Raw genomic sequence first — 19,321 nt, 5'->3', positions numbered from 1 at the left:
TGACAATATCTTTCCTATAACATGGTCAACTGTCCCATATTAGCCGGGACATCCCGTATATTGGGCTAAATTTGTTTGCCCCGTACGGGACCGCCCTTGTCCTGTACTAGGCCCGGTGGGGAGCTGTAGGCCCGGACACTGTCGTCCCGGGGGCCGCTGTAGACCCGGACAGTGTAGGCTAACGGAGTGTGTTCGGGAAGCGGGGCCGAGTGTGTTCGCCTGACGGAGGTTGCGTAGCAACCCGCCTCCCGGCCCGGGCGGCCGGCGTTGGTGGAGCGGGAGCACGTGGCAGCTGGCTGGGTGAGGTCATGTCGGGCGTGGGGTGGTGACGTCAACTTTTGTCCCTTATTTGGGAGTTAGAAAGTTGGCAACCCTACCCAGAACTGAACACGATGCTCTAACTGCAGTCTCACCAACGCCTTCTACAACTGCAACGTGACCTCCCAGTGCTCTAGATAGAGCTCTTAAGGATAGCGGAGTCAGGGGGTATGGGGAGAAGGCAGGAACGGGGTACTGATTGAGAATGATCAGCCATGATCACATTGAATGGCGGTGCTGGCTCGAAGGGCCGAATGGCCTCCTCCTGCACCTATTGTCCATTGTCTATTGCAGGGGTGATTGTTCGTTGGCCTGGAGTGAGTTTGCCGAAGGAGCTTTTTCCACGCTGTACCTCCAAAAATAAAACTAGATCTAAAACTGAAACTAAAACTAAATGTATCATCGATCAGGATCCAATACAAATGGGATCCCTGAACCACATGTAATACACTGACTGCAATATTTTAAAGATTTTATAGTACGATTTTTACAATACAGTTTACAGCTTAGGTTTAGAAGTATGTAAGAAAATAACTGCAGATGCTGGTACAAATCGAAGGTATTTATTTACAAAATGGTGGAGTAACTCAGCAGGTCAGGCAGCATCTCGGGAGAGAAGGAATGGGTGACGTTTTGGGTCGAGACCCTTCTTCAGACTGAACTCAGGTTTAGAAGTATAGTTGGTATACTAAATAAACGAGGAATCCTTTATAATAGATAGTACCGATGTCTTTCCTTGACTGAAGCACTTAGTTTTAGTCCTGAGCCTGTGGGAAATGGCACTCCATTGATTGAATGATTAAAGATTCATTTGCTATCACTCCTGCATGCACGTGAAGAAGCCATTATATGCAGTGCTAAACTTGAACATAAGTGTGTTGGAAGTGTGTTTCACACCGAAGATTGACACAAAGTGCTGGAGTAATTCAGCGGGTCAGGCAGCATCTCCGGAGAATAGGAATAGGTGACGTTTCGACTCGAGACCCTTCTTCAGACTGAGAGGGACGTTCTCGACCTGAAACGTCTATTCCTTTTCTCCAGAGATGCTACCTGAGCATCTATGAGTTACTCCAACGTTTTGAGTCTATCTTCGAACGTAAAAGCGTCTAAGTTTACAAAGAGCGTGAGGCCAGTCCGGGTGCAAAACGCAAAATGCTGGAGGAACTCGGCGGGTCAGGCCGCATCTGCGGAGAGAATGGATAGGTCTTGTCTCGAGTCGGGACCCTTCTTTGGACTAATGGAATTGGGGGGGGGGGGGAGAGAAAACTGGCAAAGGGAGATGGTGTGGATCAAAACCTGGCAATTGATACAGGTGGATGGATTGTCGGACGGGTGGATTAATTGACAAAGGCAAGTGATGAGAAGGAGACATGAGGTTATTAGATGAGGAAAGAAGGGGAGTGAAATAGAAGTAGAAGGTGGGAAAGAGGTGGAAGGGAATCCCCACACCAGTATCCACCTATCACTTGAGTAGGAAGGAACTTCAGATGCGGGTTACAAAATCATGAGAGGAATAGATCGGGTCGATGCACAGTCTCTTGCTCGGAGTAGGTGAATCAAGTACCAGGGGACACAGGTTTGAGGTGAAGGGGGAAAAGATTTAATAAGAATCTGAGGGGTGACTTTTTCACCCAGAGGGTTTAGATTTTTTTTTAGATTTAGAGATACAGCGCGGAAACAGGCCCTTCGGCCCACCGAGTCCGCGCCGCCCAGCGATCCCCGCACATTAACACTATCCTACACACACTAGGGACAATTTTTACATTTACCCAGTCAATTAACCTACGTACCTGTACGTCTTTGGAGTGTGGGAGGAAACCGAAGATCTCGGAGAAAACCCACGCAGGTCACGGGGAGAACGTACAAACTCCGTGCCTCCACTGCCTTCTGAGGCAGAGAATTCCACAGATTCACAACTGTCTGACTGAAAAAGGTTTTTCCTCATCTCAGTTCTAAATGGCCTACCCCTTATTCTTAAACTGTGGCCCCTTGTTCTGGACTCCCCCAACATTGGGAACATGTTTCCTGCCTCTAACGTGTCCAACCCCTTAATAATTTTATATGTTTCGATAAGATCCCCTCTCATCCTTCTAAATTCCAGTGTATACAAGCCTAGTCGCTCCAGTCTTTCAACATATGACAGCCCCGCCATTCCGGGAATTAACCTAGTAAACCTACGCTGCACGCCCTCAATAGCAAGAATATCCTTCCTCAAATTTGGAGACCAAAACTGCACACAGTACTCCAGGTGCGGTCTCACTAGGGCCCTGAACAACTGCAGAAGGACCTCTTTGCTCCTATACTCAACTACTCTTGTTATGAAGGCCAACATTCCATTGGCTTTCTTCACTGCCTGCTGTACCTGCATGCTTCCTTTCAGTGACTGATGCACTGGGACACCCAGATCTCGTTGTACGCCCCCTTTTCCTAACTTGACACCATTCAGATAATACTCTGCCTTCCTATTCTTGCCACCAATGTTTATCTTGGCATCATGTCCGTCACAGACGTTGTGGGCCGAAGGGCCCGTTCCTGTACTGTCCCCTCTCTGTGCTCCATGTTGCGTTCTCCTGATTGTGTTTGGCATTTGTTTGATTGCTCCACACAAGCCTGGCATCAGTTTTCATTTTGTGCTGCTCTTGTGAATGTGAGACGCTTTGCTCTGTCAAAGGTCCCACTCTAGTGGAAGCAGCTAGTTTGGCTATCATTGATCAGAATGGCTTCTTGATGATTCTGTCGAGGCCAGGATAGACGCAGCCTATTACAGCAACGGCCAAATACCTTAATGGGAAGGTAAATTGGTGCTTAGGAACGAGGAGGTTGAGCGGGGTTAATGGATCTGACAGAGTGAAGTATTTCAGTCTTTTTTTTTTTTTAAAGAGAGTTTAAGTATTCGTATTCGAGCTCAATATTGAACGACTTCCAAAGTAAGCATGCAGTGTAATAAGGTCACACTGATGCTTGATATCCATTAACCTGTTTACTGAAAGTTTGTTTATTAATTAGTGCGTGTCCCGTTACTCTTAAGGCTAGATTATCTTTCATTTTAAAAAGAAAAGGTGGCTTGCGGATGAGGGGGAGGGGGGTGGGGGGGGGGGGGGGTTGGGGGGGTGGGGGGGGGGGGGGGGTTGGGGGGGTGGGGGGGTGGTGGTGGTGGGGGGAGAGCCAACATACTGGGAGTCATTAAAAGAGAAAATAGTTATGTATCAGACATAGGGTCTAACTAGGGCGGGCGGGCGGCCTGCATGGTGGCGCAGCGGTAGAGTTGCTGCCTTACAGCGCTTGCAGCGCCAGAGACCCGGGTTCGATCCCGACTACGGGTGCTTGTCTGTGCGGAGTTTGCGCCTTCTCCCCGTGACCGAGTGGGTTTTCCCTGAGATCTTCGGTTTCCTCCAAACACTCCAAAGCCGAACAGGTCAATTGTAGGTTAATTGCCCCTTCGGCGTGAATGTAAATTGTCCCGAGTGCGTGTACTAGGTAGCGTTAGTGTGCTGGTCAGCACAGACTCGGTGGGCCGAAGGGCCTGTTTCCGCGCTGTATCTCTAAACTAAATAACCGAAACATGTCGAGTGGAACTGGGGTCTCCCTCTGTGAAAAGATTATAGTGCGTTTCACAAATCAATGGGCATGTATTGCTTCATTGCATTTTGGTTTTCGGAAACCATTGTCATCGAGTTATGTTCTTGGCCATCTAGAGATGTGTGTACAGAATGTTATTTTGCACCACCCTCCATAGGTGGTGAATATAGGTGGTGAATATAGTTTTCTTCTAAGGTGCTTGAGAGATGGCTGTTTTATATGGGGTTTATGCTTGTATTATGGCGAGTCCGGAAACTTGTTGGTTGTAGAAGAAGTTTATTGCGGCAGCAATATTCGAATACAAAGGTTAAACAACAAGGTGTAAAGGACAACCATCAAAAACTCACTGTCTTCTTCGAAGACTCCTCTGAACTGAACATTTCGGGCGCCAAAAGCGCACATGACAACGCTTTCCAATCAGCGATGTCGCTCTCTGGACCAATCCCTACGGTCGCGCTCACACGTGACCTTGCTGGCCAATCTGAGGGTTCGACGACCTGGACCATTCTCTATGGTCGCTACATGACCCCCCCCAGAACCCGAGGTACGGAACCTAGCAGGGAGCCGGATTTCGCGACCATAACGAGTAAGGAGAGGGGCAGCCTGAACCACAGGAGCAGGGGATTCCGGACTTGGAGGAACTGCCGGAACGGGGGGTCCTGGACTGAGCGGAACTGACGGAGGCCGGCCTCTCCTAGGGGTTTGGCCGACCAGGACTGGTTGATCCGGATCCAAGTGTGCAGGTTTAAGCCGGGACACCGAGACGAGCTCACTCCTGCCGCACATGTCTAAGGTGAAGGTAGCCGTTCCCTTACGCAAAACCCGGAACGGCCCTTGATAGACCCTCTGCAACGGGGCACGATGGGAATCTTTTCGCAGAAACACAAACTCACAGTCCTTCAGGGAAGGCGGTTCATGTACCATGGAACACCCATGACGTGAAGTCGGAACTGGAGCCAGGGAACCCACCCGTGCCCGGAGCGATGCTAACACTGATGGGACTGGAGGCAGCTGGTCTGAGGGGTCCGGAAACAAATCCCCGGGTACTCGAAGTGTCGAGCCATATACTAGCTCCGCGGACGACGCACCGAGATCTTGCTTAGGAGCAGTCTGGATGCCCAGAAGGACCCAGGGGAGTTGGTCTACCCAGTCCGGGCCTTCAAGCCTTGCACTGAGGGACGCCTTAAGTTGACGGTGGAACCTTTCTACAAGTCCATTTGCCTGGGGGTGGTATGCAGTAGTGGGTTGTAACTTGGAACCGTACAGTTCTGCGAGCGCGGCCCAGAGAGACGAAGTGAACTGCGGCCCCCTGTCAGTGGTAATAACTGCCGGGACCCCGAAACGTGCTACCCAATGGAGGGCCAAAGTCCTGGCACAAGAGGCTGACGAAATATCAGACAATGGGAAAGCCTCTGGCCACCGGGTGAACCGATCCACCACCGTGAGGAGGTGGGTGTAGCCCCGGGAGGAAGGCAAAGGCCCGACTAAATCCACGTGGATGTGGAAAAAACGAACTGCTGGGACCTCGAACTCCTGTACGGGGGGCTGGACATGGCGCTGGACTTTAGCGGTCTGACAGGGAACGCAGGAACGTGCCCAACCCGCTACCTGTTTCCGGAGGCCATGCCAGACAAACCGAGCTGCTACTAAAGCAAAGGTGGAGCGGATGGACGGGTGCGCCAGCCCGTGAATGGCATCAAAAACCCGGCGCTGAAGGGAGGGCGGTACCACCGGCCTGGGACGGGGAAGGGAAACATCACACCAGACTTTTGTGCCTTCCGACCCGCAGGCTACCTGAGCCAACTTCAATCCCGAAGTGGTGGACTGGTATGCCGAGGCGGTATCCGCTAGAAGCTGTGCCTCCGCAAGCTCCTGAGGATCCACCTCGCAGTCCACCGCCGAAATAGGGGAAAAAGCAGGTCTAGACAGGGCGTCAGCAACGGCATTAAGCTTACCCGCGACATTACGGACATCGGTGGTAAATTCGGAGATGGCAGTCAGGTGCCGCTGCTGGCGGGCCGACCATGGGTCAGACAATTTGAAAAATGCAAATGTTAATGGTTTGTGGTCCGTAAAGGCCACAAATGGGCGTCCCTCAAGGAAGTACCTGAAATGACAAACAGCTAAATAGAGGGCCAGAAGCTCTCGGTCAAATGCGCTATACTTCAGCTCAGCCGAATTTAGTTGCCGGCTGAAAAACGCCAAGGGCTGCCAACGGCCACCGACCTGCTGCTCCAAGACCCCGCCCACCGCCACGTCAGAGGCGTCAACCGTCAGGGCCGTGGGGGCGGAGGGGCTCGGGTGGACCAACATGGTGGCGTCTGCTAATGCTGCCTTAGCTGCTGTAAAAGCCGACTCTGCGGCCGGGGACCATATCACCTCTACCGGTTTTCCCACAAGGCATTGGAAAAGCGGGCGCATGACCCGCGCAGCTGCCGGAACGAACCTATGGTAGAAATTAACCATGCCTACGAACTCCTGTAGCCCTTTTACTGTGGTGGGCCTAGGAAATGCCCGGATAGCCTCCACCTTCTCGGGCAAAGGGGAGGCGCCGGCAGGGGTAATTCTGTGCCCTAGAAAATCAAGAGAAGGGAGGCCGAATTGACACTTGGAGGGTTGGATAATGAGCCCGTGGTCTTGGAGCCGCTGGAACACAGTCCGCAAGTGGACCTGGTGTTCTTGCACTGAGGGGCTGGCGACCAGGATGTCATCTAAATAAATAAACAAAAAGGGTAAACCCCGACCCACACGGTCCATAAGTCGTTGGAAAGCCTGTGCCGCGTTCTTTAAACCGAAAGGCATACGCAACCATTCGAACAACCCGAACGGAGTAATTGTGGCAGTTTTCTGTATGTCCTCCGGCCGCACCGGAATCTGGTGGTATCCTCGCACCAAATCGATTTTGGAGAACACCACCGCCCCTTCCAGCCCAGACGAAAAGTCCTGTAGGTGCGGTATGGGGTAGCGATCAGCCGTGGTGACAGCATTGAGACGCCGATAATCGCCACATGGTCTCCACCCCCCAGATGCCTTGGAGACCATATGCAACGGCGAGGCCCTCGGGCTGTCGGACTGACGGACAATGCCCATTTCCTCCATCTTCCTAAATTCCGCCCGTGCCACCACCAGTTTGTCTGGCGGTAGTCTCCTGGCCCGAGCGAAAACGGGAGGGCCCTCGGTGCGGATGTGATGGACCACGCCGTGCTTGGCCGAAGGCGTGTCAAAACGTTGGATGAGCAGCTCTGGAAACTCCGCCAGGATCTCAGCATACGAGTCGGGGGCCGCGACGACGGCCTGGACAGTAGGGCTGGGCGGGGAGGCGATTGTCGGAGCGACGGGCTCCTCGCTGGCGGAGGGTCGGAGGTCGTTACCGCGGACATCAGGGACCAGTGGAAAAGCCCAGAGAAAATCTGCGCCTAGGATCGCTTGTCTGACGTCGGCTATGATGAATGGCCATTCGTACGTGCGGAGGCCTAACACAAGGGACATCTTCCGTATACCGAAAGTGCGAATGGGGCTGCCATTAACCGCGATGAGGGTGGGACCTGTCTTACCGGTTCTGGTTTCGAGGTCGGTCGGCGGCACTATACTGACGATGGCTCCCGTGTCTACCAAAAATTCTGTGTCCGTGAATCGATCGTGGACGTAGAGGCGTCGGTTCTGGCCAATTGCAACTGCCCCTATGTACGATCGGCCGAGGCATTTCCCGCGAAGGTACAAGGTGAGCGGCAGTTGCGGGATTCTCTACGCCATCGTAGGTGATAATAGCACCAGCCGCGCTTGTGCGGATCTTTTTGGCGGGCTTTCGGAGAACTGGCGGGAGACGCGGCGCCATCTTGATGTCGCTGTGGCGTGGTCACTGATGTCGAGACCTTGTTGATCGAACCGCTTGCCTTCGATTTAGCCGCTATGAGCGCGTCCGCTTTCTCTGCATATGCTTCGGGGTCCTTAAAAGAACAATCCGTGAGCAGCAGTCGGACATCCTCAGGAAGCTTCTCTCGGAATGCCTGTTCGAACATGAGGCAATCCGTCTGCTCACCGGCTAGCATCATCATCTCGGCCATGAGAACGGACGGCCGTCGATCTCCGAGGTCCGGTAGGTGCAGAAGTTTTTCAGCGCGATCATGCCTATTAAACCCGAAGGTTCGCAGTAACAATTTCTTCATTGCCTCGTACTTGCTTTCCGCAGGCGGATTAACGATGAACCGCATCACGCGTGTGGTCGTCTCCGGTGATAGAGCGCTGACGAGATAGTAATACTTCGTCGCGTCGGCCGATATGTTCTTTATATGAAATTGGGCTTCGGTGTGGACAAACCAAGATTGCGGTTGATGTGTCCAAAACAACGGAAGGTGAACGCTTACCGCGCTTAACTCCGGTGTGCCAGGCGCGGCATCCAACAACGGGGCGTCGTGTTCCTGCATAGTCGGTGATCGTCCAGATCACGTCGGGGTCACCAATATGGCGAGTCCGGAAACTTGTTGGTTGTAGAAGAAGTTTATTGCGGCAGCAATATTCGAATACAAAGGTTAAACAACAAGGTAAAGGACAACCATCAAAAACTCACTGTCTTCTTCGAAGACTCCTCTGAACTGAACATTTCGGGCGCCAAAAGCGCACATGACAACGCTGTCCAATCAGCGATGTCGCTCTCTGGACCAATCCCTACGGTCGCGCTCACACGTGACCTTGCTGGCCAATCTGAGGGTTCGACGACCTGGACCATTCTCTATGGTCGCTACAATATATATATATACACACACACAGCATAATGTGCTTGTATGTCTGAAGTGCTAGCATTCTGAGCTGTGGAGAATAATAAAGGGCCCTGACCCGAAACGTCACCTGTCCATGTTCTCCGAATCCGCTGAGTTACTCCAGCACTTTGTCTTTTTTTTTGTTGTTGTAAACCAGCATCGACAGCTAGTTTAGTTACAGTTTAGTTTATTGTCACGTGTACCGAGGTACAGGGAAAAGCTTTTCCTGCCTGCTAACCGGACAGCAGAAAGACGATACACGAATACAATCGAGCCACTCGCGGTGTACAGGTACACGGATCAAGGGGTGGACATTCAGCGCAAGGTAAAGTCCAGTGAAGTCTGATTAAAGGTATTCCGAGGGTCTCCAGTGAGGTAGAAGGAAGCTCAGGGCCCCTCTCGAGTTATTGACATAATGGCTCAGTTGCCTGATCATAGTTTAGTTTAGAGATACGACGCGGAAACAGGCCTTTCGACAGACCGAGTCCGCGCCGACCAGCGCTATCCTACACACGAGGGATAAATTTACAATCTTCACGGAAGCCAATTGACCTACAAACCTGTACGTCTTTGGAGTGTGGGAGGTAACACAGGTCCTTCTGCAGTTGTACAGGGCCCGAGTGAGACCGCACCTGGAGTACTGTGTGCAGTTTTGGTCTCCAAATTTGAGGATGGACGTTCTTGCTATTGAGGGCGTGCAGCGTAGGTTTACTAGGTTAATTCCCGGAATGGCGGGACTATCATTTGTTGAAAGACTGGAGCGACTAGGCTTGTATACACTGGAATTTAGAAGGATGAGAGGAGATCTTATCGAAACGTATAAGATTATTAAGGGGTTGGACACGTTAGAGGCAGGGAACATGTTCCCAATGTTGGGGGAGTCCAGAACAAGGGGCCACAGTTTAAGAATAAGGGGTAGGCCATTTAGAACTGAGATGAGGAAAAACTTTTTCAGTCAGAGAATCTGTGGAATTCTCTGCCTCAGAAGGCAATGGAGGCCAATTCTCTGAATGCATTCAAGAGAGAGCTGGATAGAGCTCTTAAGGATAGCGGAGTCAGGGGGTATGGGGAGAAGGCAGGAACGGGGTACTGATTGAGAATGATCAGCCATGATCACATTGAATGGCTGGCTCGAAGGGCAGAATGGCCTCCTCCTGCATCTATTGTCTATTGTAACCGGAGCACCTGGGGGGATAAAACACACAGTCACAGGGAGAACGTACAAGCTCCGTACAGACAGCACCCGTAGTCAGGATCGAACCCGGATCCCTGGCGCTGTAAGGCAGCAACTCTACCGCTGCGTCTCCACGCCACCCCAATTGCCTTATCCTTGTTTGTACGAGATTAATTCCTATTGCCAGCCTGTGGAAATGCCTACCCTCGGTATATTCGGTGATTGGACTCCCCTATGTTTTAAATTCCGACTTGATGTGGTCGCAATTTTCAGTGTCGACTCGCCCCGTCTTGTATGATGCTTGTTTTCTGTTGTGAATTTCAGTCATCTACTTTTGTGACTTCCATTTAACATTCCATTTAAATCTGTGGAATTCTCTGCCTCAGAAGGCAGTGGAGGCCAATTCTCTGAATACATTCAAGAGCGAGCTAGATAGAGCTCTTAACGATAGCGGAGTCAGGGGGTATGGGGAGAAGGCAGGAACAGGGTACTGATTAAGAATGATCAGCCATGATCACGTTGAATGGCGGTGGTGGCTCGAAGGGCCGAATGGCCTCCTCCTGCACCTATTGTCTATTGAGGGGCAACATTTTGCACATGGAAGGTGGTGAGCGTTCGGAAGGAACGAGCTGGCAGAGGAGGTAATTGAGGCAGGTTCTATAACAGCGTTCAAGAGACATTGGGGCAGGTACATGGATAGGAAAAGTTCAGAGGGATATGGGATAAACGCGGCAGTTGGAACTAGCGTGGGTGGGGGGGGGTGTCTCTAGGTGGGCCGAAGGGCCTGTTTCTGTGCGTGTGACTGCAGGAGAATACGACAGTTTTTCTAAGGACTGCCTGTGAAAATGTTATTGTCTATTGTCTATTGACTTGTTTTACAGTGGGACTTGTAACTTGTTCTTGGTTCTTCGAGGAGTCAAGATGATTAGTTTTCGTTAAGATCCAGTCTGTCCATAATGTACTCTAAGCGCGTGCCCTTGTCTTTATTTGACTTTTACAGGATTGTTGCCAGAACGAAGGTCTGAGCTATAGGGAGAGGTTGAGCAGGCTGGGTCTTTATTCCTTGGAGCGCAGGAGGACGAGGGGAGATCTTATAGAGGTGTACAAAATCATGGGAGGAATAGATCGGGCAGACGCACGGAGTCTCTTGCCCAGAGTGGGTGAATCGAGGACCAGAGGGCATAGGTTTAAGGTGAGAGGGGGGAAGAAAGATTTAATCTGAGCAGTAACTTTTACACAGAGAGGGAGCTAGATGTATAGATTGGGCTGCCGGAGGAGGTAGTTGAGGAAGGTACTATCACAACCTGTAAGAACCATTTTGACAGGTACATGGATAGTATGCAAACTTAAAGCACACGGTATTGTGGGTTCAGTATTGATGTGGATAGAGAACTGGCTGGCAGACAGGAAGCAAAGAGTAGGAATAAACGGGTCCTTTTCAGAATGGCAGGCAGTGACTAGTGGGGTACCGCAAGGCTCAGTGCTGGGACCCCAGCTATTTATAATATATATTAATGATTTGGACGAGGGAATTGAATGCAACATCTCCAAGTTTGCGAATGACACGAAGCTGGGGGGCAGTGTTAGCTGTGAGGAGGATGCTAGGAGGCTGCAACGTGACTTGGATAGGTTAGGTGAGTGGGCAAATGCGTGGCAGATGCAGTATAATGTGGATAAATGTGAGGTTATCCACTTTGGTGGCAAGAACAGGAAAGCAGAGTATTACCTGAATGGTGGCCGATTAGGAGAAGGGGAGATGCAACGAGACCTGGGTGTCGTGGTACACCAGTCATTGAAAGTAGGCACGCATGTGCAGCAGGCAGTGAAGAAAGCGAATGGTATGTTGGCATTCATAGCGAGGGGATTTGAGTATAGGAGCAGGGAGGTTCTGCTGCAGTTGTACAGGGCATTGGTGAGACCACACCTGGAGTATTGCGTACAGTTTTGGTCTCCTAATCTGAGGAAAGACATTCTTGCCATAGAGGGAGTACAGAGAAGGTGGGACTAGTGTGGATGGGACATGTTGGCCGGGGTGGGCTAGTTGGGCTGAAGGGCCCGTTTCCACACGATATCACTCTTTGACTCTACAAGTCTGTTAGTGAATCCTTTCCGGCTGTTAGATATTTTAATGACACTCCCTCACGATGGCGACAAGGGCAATCAGAACTTCCTTGGAGAAATGGGACTTGCTCTTCTGATGATAACACATCCCGTGCTTAATTGAGCATTCTACCGGTGCATCATCCATCTCGCGTTTCAGCAGCTGAGTCATTAACCCACGTTGCCCCAGTGCCTAACAGTATCCCTTTGAGTATTTGCTATTTAATCCTGCAAAAAGTTTTATTACCTCTTACAATTTATTGTGTAGGAAGGAACTGCAGACGCTGGTTTGAACCGAAGATAGACACAAAATGCTGGCGTAACTCAGCGCGGGACAGGCAGCATCTCTGGAGAGAAGCAATGGGTGACATTTCGGGTCGAGTCCCTTCTTCAGTCCGAGACGTCGCCCTGTCCTTCTCTCCAGAGATGCTGCCTGTCCCGCTGAGTTACTCCAGCTTTAATTTATTGTTGGGTAACTTTAGTTGAGAGATTCAGTGTGGAATCGGGCGATTCGGCCCAAGCTGACCAGCGATCCCCGAACACTAACACCATTGTACACACACTGGGGACACTGGCGCAGCGGTAGAGTTGCTGCTTTACAGCGAATGCAGCGCCGGAGACTCGGGTTCGATCCTGACTACGGGTGCTGCACTGTAAGGAGTTTGTACGTTCTCCCCGTGACCTGCGTGGGTTTTCTCCGAGATCTTCGGTTTCCTCCCACACTCCAAAGACGTACAGGTATGTAGGTTAATTGGCTGGGTAAATGTAAAAATTGTCCCTAGTGGGTGTAGGATAGTGTTAATGTACGGGGATCGCTGGGCGGCATGGACTTGGAGGGCCGAAAAGGCCTGTTTCCGGCTGTATATATATGATATGATATATGATATGATATGATTTTACAATTTTACCAAGCCAATTAATCTATAAACCTGCACGTCATTGGAGTGTGGGTGGGAAACCGGGGCTTCTGGATAAAACCCACGCGGGTCACGGGGAGAACGTACAAATAAGTGCCCGTAGTCAGGATCGAACCCGGACCCCTGGTTAACGCAGCTATAAAGCAGCAACACCACCACTGTGCCACATAGTTCTGAGTTGATTAACATCCGAGATGGGATTTTCACACTCTGATACTGTTTAGTTTAGTTTAGATCTTGTTTGTGTTGTCAATTTTGTTTATATTTTTAAGGAACCACATGGTATTAAATGTGTTAAATTAAAAGTCGCTTTATTTTTTTTTTTTTTAAATGTCAGCAAATCTTCGCTTCTGCTTCAGGTGATTTTTTAAAAAAAGTGTCAGCTGGCGCAGTGCCGAGCCAGACTGCAGCGTGTGCTTTTGCAGTTCCTATGGTTTCTTGCACTGTTTGGGGAAGGCTGGCTGCAACGAGGCAAGGCAACCTTCTGTGTGTGCGCAAGCCTCTTATAGTTGCCAGGGTCACTCCCCGAGCTCCCAGTCTCCAAGGAGAGTCTTTCCCTCCACCCGATGCACTGACGAGGGCAGGTTTTGCGTGCGAGCATGTACGTCGGCCTGGCTGCTTGGGGTCACGGCGGCCATGATTGTTTCGACACGGGCAAAGCACTTTAAAAAAAAAAATTTTTTTTTAATTAGTTTTTAAATTTATATTTTTATTAAGAAATATGAGACATGAAAATGAAAAACAATGTCAGTTCAATGATGAGAATCGCAGTCAAAGGATAGAGACAAAAATGGCAATACTACAATCCAAGTACTGTATCTCAATAGATTGAAATAAAAACCTAGTCATACTTTCTGTGTTTCAAAGATATATTCACACAGAGAGTGGTGAATCTGTGGAATTCTCTGCCACAGAAGGTAGTTGAGGCCAGTTCATTGGCTATATTTAAGAGGGAGTTAGATGTGGCCCTTGTGGCTAAAGGGATCAGGGGGTATGGAGAGAAGGCAGGTACGGGATACTGAGTTGGATGATCAGCCATGATCATATTGAATGGCGGTGCAGGCTCGAAGGGCCGAATGGCCTACTCCTGCACCTATTTTCTATGTTTCTATGTTTCTATGTTAAAATGAAAAACAATGTCAGTTCAATGATGAGAATCGCAGTCAAAGGACAGAGACAAAAATGGCAATACTACAATCAAAGTACTGTATCTCAATAGATTGAAATAAAAACTAGTCATACTTTCTGTGTTTCAAAGATATAACAAAACAAAGCAAAACAAAAAAGACAAAAAACCAAAAGAGACAACAAAAAAAAACAAAAACAAAAATTTAGTTTAGAGATACAGCACGTAAATGGGCCCACCGAGTCCGCACCGACCAGCCTTCCCCGCACGCTAACACTGCCCTGCTCGCACGAGGGACAATTCTACATTTATACCAAGCCTATTAACCTACAAACATGTGTGTCTGTGGAGGTAGGCCCAAAAATGCTGGAGTAGCTCAGCGGGACAGGCAGCGTCTCTGGAGGGAAGGAATGGGTGACGTTTCGGGGTCGAGACCCTTCTTCAGACTCAAATGGAGTGTGGGAGGAAGCCAGAGATCCCGGAGTAAACCCACGCAGGTCACGGGGAGAAACGTACGTACTCGGTACGGACAGTCGGGGGCAAACCCGGGTCATAGACAATAGGTGCAGGAGGAGGCCATTCGGCCCTTAGAGCCAGCACCGCCATTCAATGTGATCATGGCTGATCATTCTCAATCAGTACCCCGTTCCTGCCTTCTCCCCAGACCCCCTGACTCCGCTATCCTTAAGAGCTCTATCCAGCTCTCTCTTGAATGCATTCAGAGAATTGGCCTCCACTGCCTTCTGAGGAAGTGAATTCCACAGATTCACAACTCTCTGACTGTTGACGCCATAAGGCAGCAGCTGCGACGCCCTTTTCCCGGTTGTTCCACAGATGGTGACTTCCACTGATGGTGGTTAGATTCTGCACGGATCACACCATGGGGAAACTGTGGCTTCAGATTAACGCTACCAAAAAACTGAATGATGTGCAAGGGATTCACTATAACGGTCCTGGGATTGACAGTCTTCATTTACGTCAAGAAACATGGAAAATAGGGGCCCAAACACTCATTTCTTCACCGACGCACTTAACACTGCCTGTTGGAGAGATATACAATGTAGGACTTAGACAATAGACAATAGGTGCAGGAGTAGGCCATTCGAGCCAGCACCACCATTCAATGTGATCTTGTCCACTAAGTAAAGATCGATGCAAGGTGCTGGAGTAACACAGCGCGCCAGGCAGCATAGAAACATAGAAAATAGGTGTGGGAGGAGACCATTTGGCCCTTCGAGCCAGAACGGCCATTGATTGTGATCATGGCTAATCATCCACAATCAGTAACCCGTGCCTGCCTTCTCTCCATATCCCTTGATTCCGCTAGCCCCCAGAGCTCTATCTAACCCTTTTTAAAATTCATCCAGTGAATTGGCCTCCACTGCCTTCTGTGGCAGAGAATTCCACAAATTCACATCTCTCTGGGTGAAAAAGTTTTTTTTCGCCTCAGTTTTAAATGGCCTCCCCTTTATTCTTAGACTTGTGGCCCCTGGTTCTGGAATCCCCCAACGTTGGGAACGTTTTCCCCGCATCCAGCTTGTCCAGTCCTTTTATAATTGCATACGTTTCTATAAAGATCCCCTCTCATCCTTCTAAAGTCCAGTGAATACAAACCCAGTCTTTCCAATCTTTCCTCGTGTGACAGTCCCAGCATCTCCTGGGGGAAAAAGGATGGAAGTTTTGGGACGGGACCCTTCATCAGGGTGATTGTGGTGGGGTGGGGGTGGGCGGGGGGGGGGGGGAGGGGAGGGGAGGGGAAGAAAAGCTGGAGGGGATGGGGAGGGTGAGGACAAAGCGAGAGCTAGATAGAGCTCTTAAGGATAGCGGAGTCAGGGGGTATGGGGAGAAGGCAGGAACGAGGTACTGATTGAGAATGATCAGCCATGGTCACATTGAATGGTGGTGCTGGCTCGAAGGGCCGAATGGCCTACTCCTGCACCCATTGTCTATGGTCTATTGTCTAAAGCCTGGTGAGTGATGGGTGGACACAAGTGCGGGAGGGCTGAAAGGCAGATGGTTGGACAAAGCCAGGTGAGAGATAGGTGGATACAGTTGATGGAGGGGGTGGGGGTGGGGGTGGGGGGGGGGGGGGGAGGCGGGAGGAGGCAGATTGCTGGACAAAGGCCACAGATTAAAAAGCCCGAAGGTACGAGATAAGCATATCGTAGCGCCTCAGTTCCATCGACAGCAGGGAAGCAGGAGGCAAGTTCCCCCGTCACCACAACCCCTACACTTGCGCGTTTCATCTCGACCTTTGACAAGCCCCCGCTCTGAAGAAAGAGCGGGACAAAAAGCTGGAGTAACTCAGCGGGTCAGGCAGCGTCTCTGGAGAGAAGGAATATCCGTGAAGTTTCTGGCCGAGACCCTCCTTCAGACCGTGGGCTTGAAGGAAACGTCGGGGCTGGAGGGAAGGAAGGAAGGAAGGAAGACTCGCTGGGATTTAGAAGATTGAGGGGGGATCTTATAGAAACTTGCAAAATTCTTAAGGAGTCGGACAGGCTAGATGCAGGAAGATTGTTCCCGATGTTGGGGAAGTCCGGAACAAGGGGTCACAGTTTAAGGATAAGGGGGGGGGGGGGGGGGGGGAGTCTTTTAGGGCCGAGATGAGAAAGTTTTTTTTCCACACAGAGAGTGGTGAATCTGTGGAATTCTCTGCCACAGAGGGTAGTTGAGGCCAGTTCATTGGCTATATTTAAGAGGGAGTTAGATGTGGCCCTTGTGGCTAAAGGGATCAGGGGGTATGGAGCAAAGGCAGGCACGGTATACTGAGTTGGATGATCAGCCGTGATCATATGGAATGGCGGTGCAGGCTCGAAGGGCCGAATGGCCTACTCCTGCACCTATTTTCTATGTTTCTATGTAAGAGTACTTAGTTTGTCTTTGGTCTCTCTCTCTCTCTCTCTCTCTCTCTTTCTCTTTCTCTTTCTCTCTCTGTCTCGCTCTCTCTCTCTCTCTCTCTCTCTCTCTCTCTCTCTCTTTCTGTCTCTATATTCTAGTAGTGACAGACCAGGCAATAGTGACTCTGGCTACCAATGATGCTTACTGCCGAGGTGCACTCGTCCTTTGCCAGTCTCTGAAAAGCCACAACACGACGCGGCCGGTAGTGGTTCTGTTTACACCGCAGGTCTCCAGCAGGATGAGGTAAGGCTCTGTTTTATCTTGTTTCGAATGCTGGCAGGGAAAAAAAACAAACGAGACCCATTTCCCCCCCCCCCCCACCCACCCCCCTCTTGTTCATTTTGGCCCGTTTCTGAAGGGGTGGTGGACTTGCCTCGGCTTATCGTCACGCGTACCGACCGAGGTGCAGTGAAAAGCTTTCTTAGAAGGGGCACCAACTTAATGCAGTCTGTCCAAAGATACTAGAGGAGCAAGATGAACCACCCCGTCGAAATCGCCTGTACTGAAGCAAACGAGCGGAAAGCCCGCCATTTTAGTGGGCAAAACCCGCCGTTCTCCCTGCCTCTCGCAGTGTGATCAGTGTTTTGGAGGGGGGGGGGGCAGTATCTGTGATGATACCATTAAAAAATGCAGAATATCTCTCGTCGTATCAATTCACAGATTTTTTTGTTTATTTATCTTTTACAGGCTACTGAGCTGAATGATCAGCCATGATCATATTGAATGGCGGTGCAGGCTCGAAGGGCCGAATGGCCTACTCCTGCACCTATTTTCTATGTTTTAGACAATAGACAATAGGTGCAGGTGGAGGCCATTCGGCCCTTCGAGCCAGCACCCTCCATTCAATGTGATCATGGCTGATCATTCTCAATCAGTACCCCGTTCCTGCCTTCTCCCCATACCCCCTGACTCCGCTATCCTTAAGAGCTCTCTATCCAGCTCTCTCTTGAATGCATTCAGAGAATTGGCCTCCACTGCCTTCTGAGGCGGAGAATTCCACAGATTCACAACTCTCTGACTGACTTTTTTTTTCCTCATCTCAGTTCTAAATGGCCTTATTACCCCTTATTCTTAAACTGTGGCCCCTGGTTCTGGACTCCCCCAACACTGGGAACATGTTTCCTGCCTCTAACGTGTCCAACCCCTTAATAATGTTATACGTTTCGATAAGATCTCCTCTCATCCTTCTAAATTCCAGTGTATACCAGCCTAGTCGCTCCAGTCTTTCAACATATGACAGTCCCGCCATTCCGGGAAATGTTTCTGCAGGTATCTGCCTACTAAAATGGCGCCGTGACGTAATGCGGTTTTTAAGGTCGAGTGGTCCATCTTGCTCTGCTCTGGTGTCATTGAGCCCGTCGTTCTCGTCGTCGTTGCAGAAATGGTTGTAAATGCACATTCTTGGGAAAGTGAACCAACATGCCACACACGTGACCAGAGGCCATCGCGCCAAGCAGCGCGTTAAAAAAAAAATGTCTTGGCAGAGATTGACCTTATTCACTGCTGTTTCCCTACCTAAAGAACTATAATGCCAGCCTTTTAAAAATAAAACAAAAATAAATTCCACAGAGTTTGTAAGATAAAACTGAGTTATGGAGAAAACAAATGCTTCCGTGTCAGGTTACACACACGTGACCCAGTCACGTTTGACCTCTGACCCTAAACAAACATTGTTGGCATATCATGTAAAAATGTCACTTGATAAACGTCGACATATGCAAGCCATATATATATAGACAATACATAACAATATACCGGCAACGCTTTCAGGATTAGAAGAGGTGTATTCCACAATTTTTCATGTGTTTTTGGCCACACACGTGTGTAAGAATGAGAGGAACGCCCGCCATTTTAGTTATACTAGACAGCTTTTCTTTTTCTTTTTTTTTTTTAAATATAAAAAAAACTTTATTCAAGTAATAAATATTTACGAAACATCTTTTTCACAACCCCATCCGACATTTCCGGAGGTTACACATTCGATACAGTTATTCACTTCCAGATTTACAGACATTTACACAGTATCCCTTATTTGGAGGGGCGTCTCCACCAGACCCTGCCCCCCCCCCCCCCCCCCCATGTCCAGCAGCGGAAGGACCCTAGACTGTGGTCCTCCCCCACAGGGCCTTGGCGTTGGCTGCGCCGAGCTTCAGTGCACGTACTCCTGCAGTCTGCAGCGGGCCAGTCGGCAACATTCCCCGACGGACAGCTCGCTCCGCTGGGAGGTCAACAAGGATCGGGCAGCTGGCTCTCACCTCCCCTCCGATACATTTATTCCTAAGACTATCCTGCTTGGGTAAAACTGGTCAAGCCTTGCGAAGCAGTACACTTGCGGGAGACAAGGAGCTGCAGATATTGCAGTGCTTACTGTACGTACAAATGTGAAGCGAACCAGAGCCCTTCCCATGAACACAAAACACTATCTTTCGGCCTCTATGGACAAGACACAAAG

The 19,321-nt window shown here is 50.0% G+C and overlaps 2 protein-coding genes across 2 annotated transcripts in view; one reads left to right on the top strand and one right to left on the bottom strand.

Annotated features, from left to right (window-relative positions):
* LOC144595421 (uncharacterized) overlaps positions 1–12,076 on the bottom strand; it is a 54,375-nt gene extending 42,299 nt beyond the window's left edge. Inside the window, exon 1 of the mRNA XM_078402924.1 lies at positions 11,972–12,076. Coding sequence (XP_078259050.1) covers positions 11,972–12,076 — 105 coding nt within the window. The remainder of the gene's footprint in view (positions 1–11,971) is intronic.
* A 2,775-nt stretch (positions 12,077–14,851) lies between these two features.
* gyg2 (glycogenin 2) overlaps positions 14,852–19,321 on the top strand; it is a 79,524-nt gene continuing 75,054 nt past the window's right edge. Inside the window, exons 1-2 of the mRNA XM_078402923.1 lie at positions 14,852–14,921; positions 16,968–17,112. Coding sequence (XP_078259049.1) covers positions 14,852–14,921; positions 16,968–17,112 — 215 coding nt within the window. The remainder of the gene's footprint in view (positions 14,922–16,967; positions 17,113–19,321) is intronic.

This window comes from Rhinoraja longicauda, chromosome 7 (genome assembly GCF_053455715.1).
Source record: "Rhinoraja longicauda isolate Sanriku21f chromosome 7, sRhiLon1.1, whole genome shotgun sequence".
In the NCBI taxonomy this organism is placed as follows: domain Eukaryota; kingdom Metazoa; phylum Chordata; class Chondrichthyes; order Rajiformes; family Arhynchobatidae; genus Rhinoraja; species Rhinoraja longicauda.
Note: the sequence above shows the minus strand (reverse complement) of the source record. Positions and strands in the feature narration are given on the sequence as shown.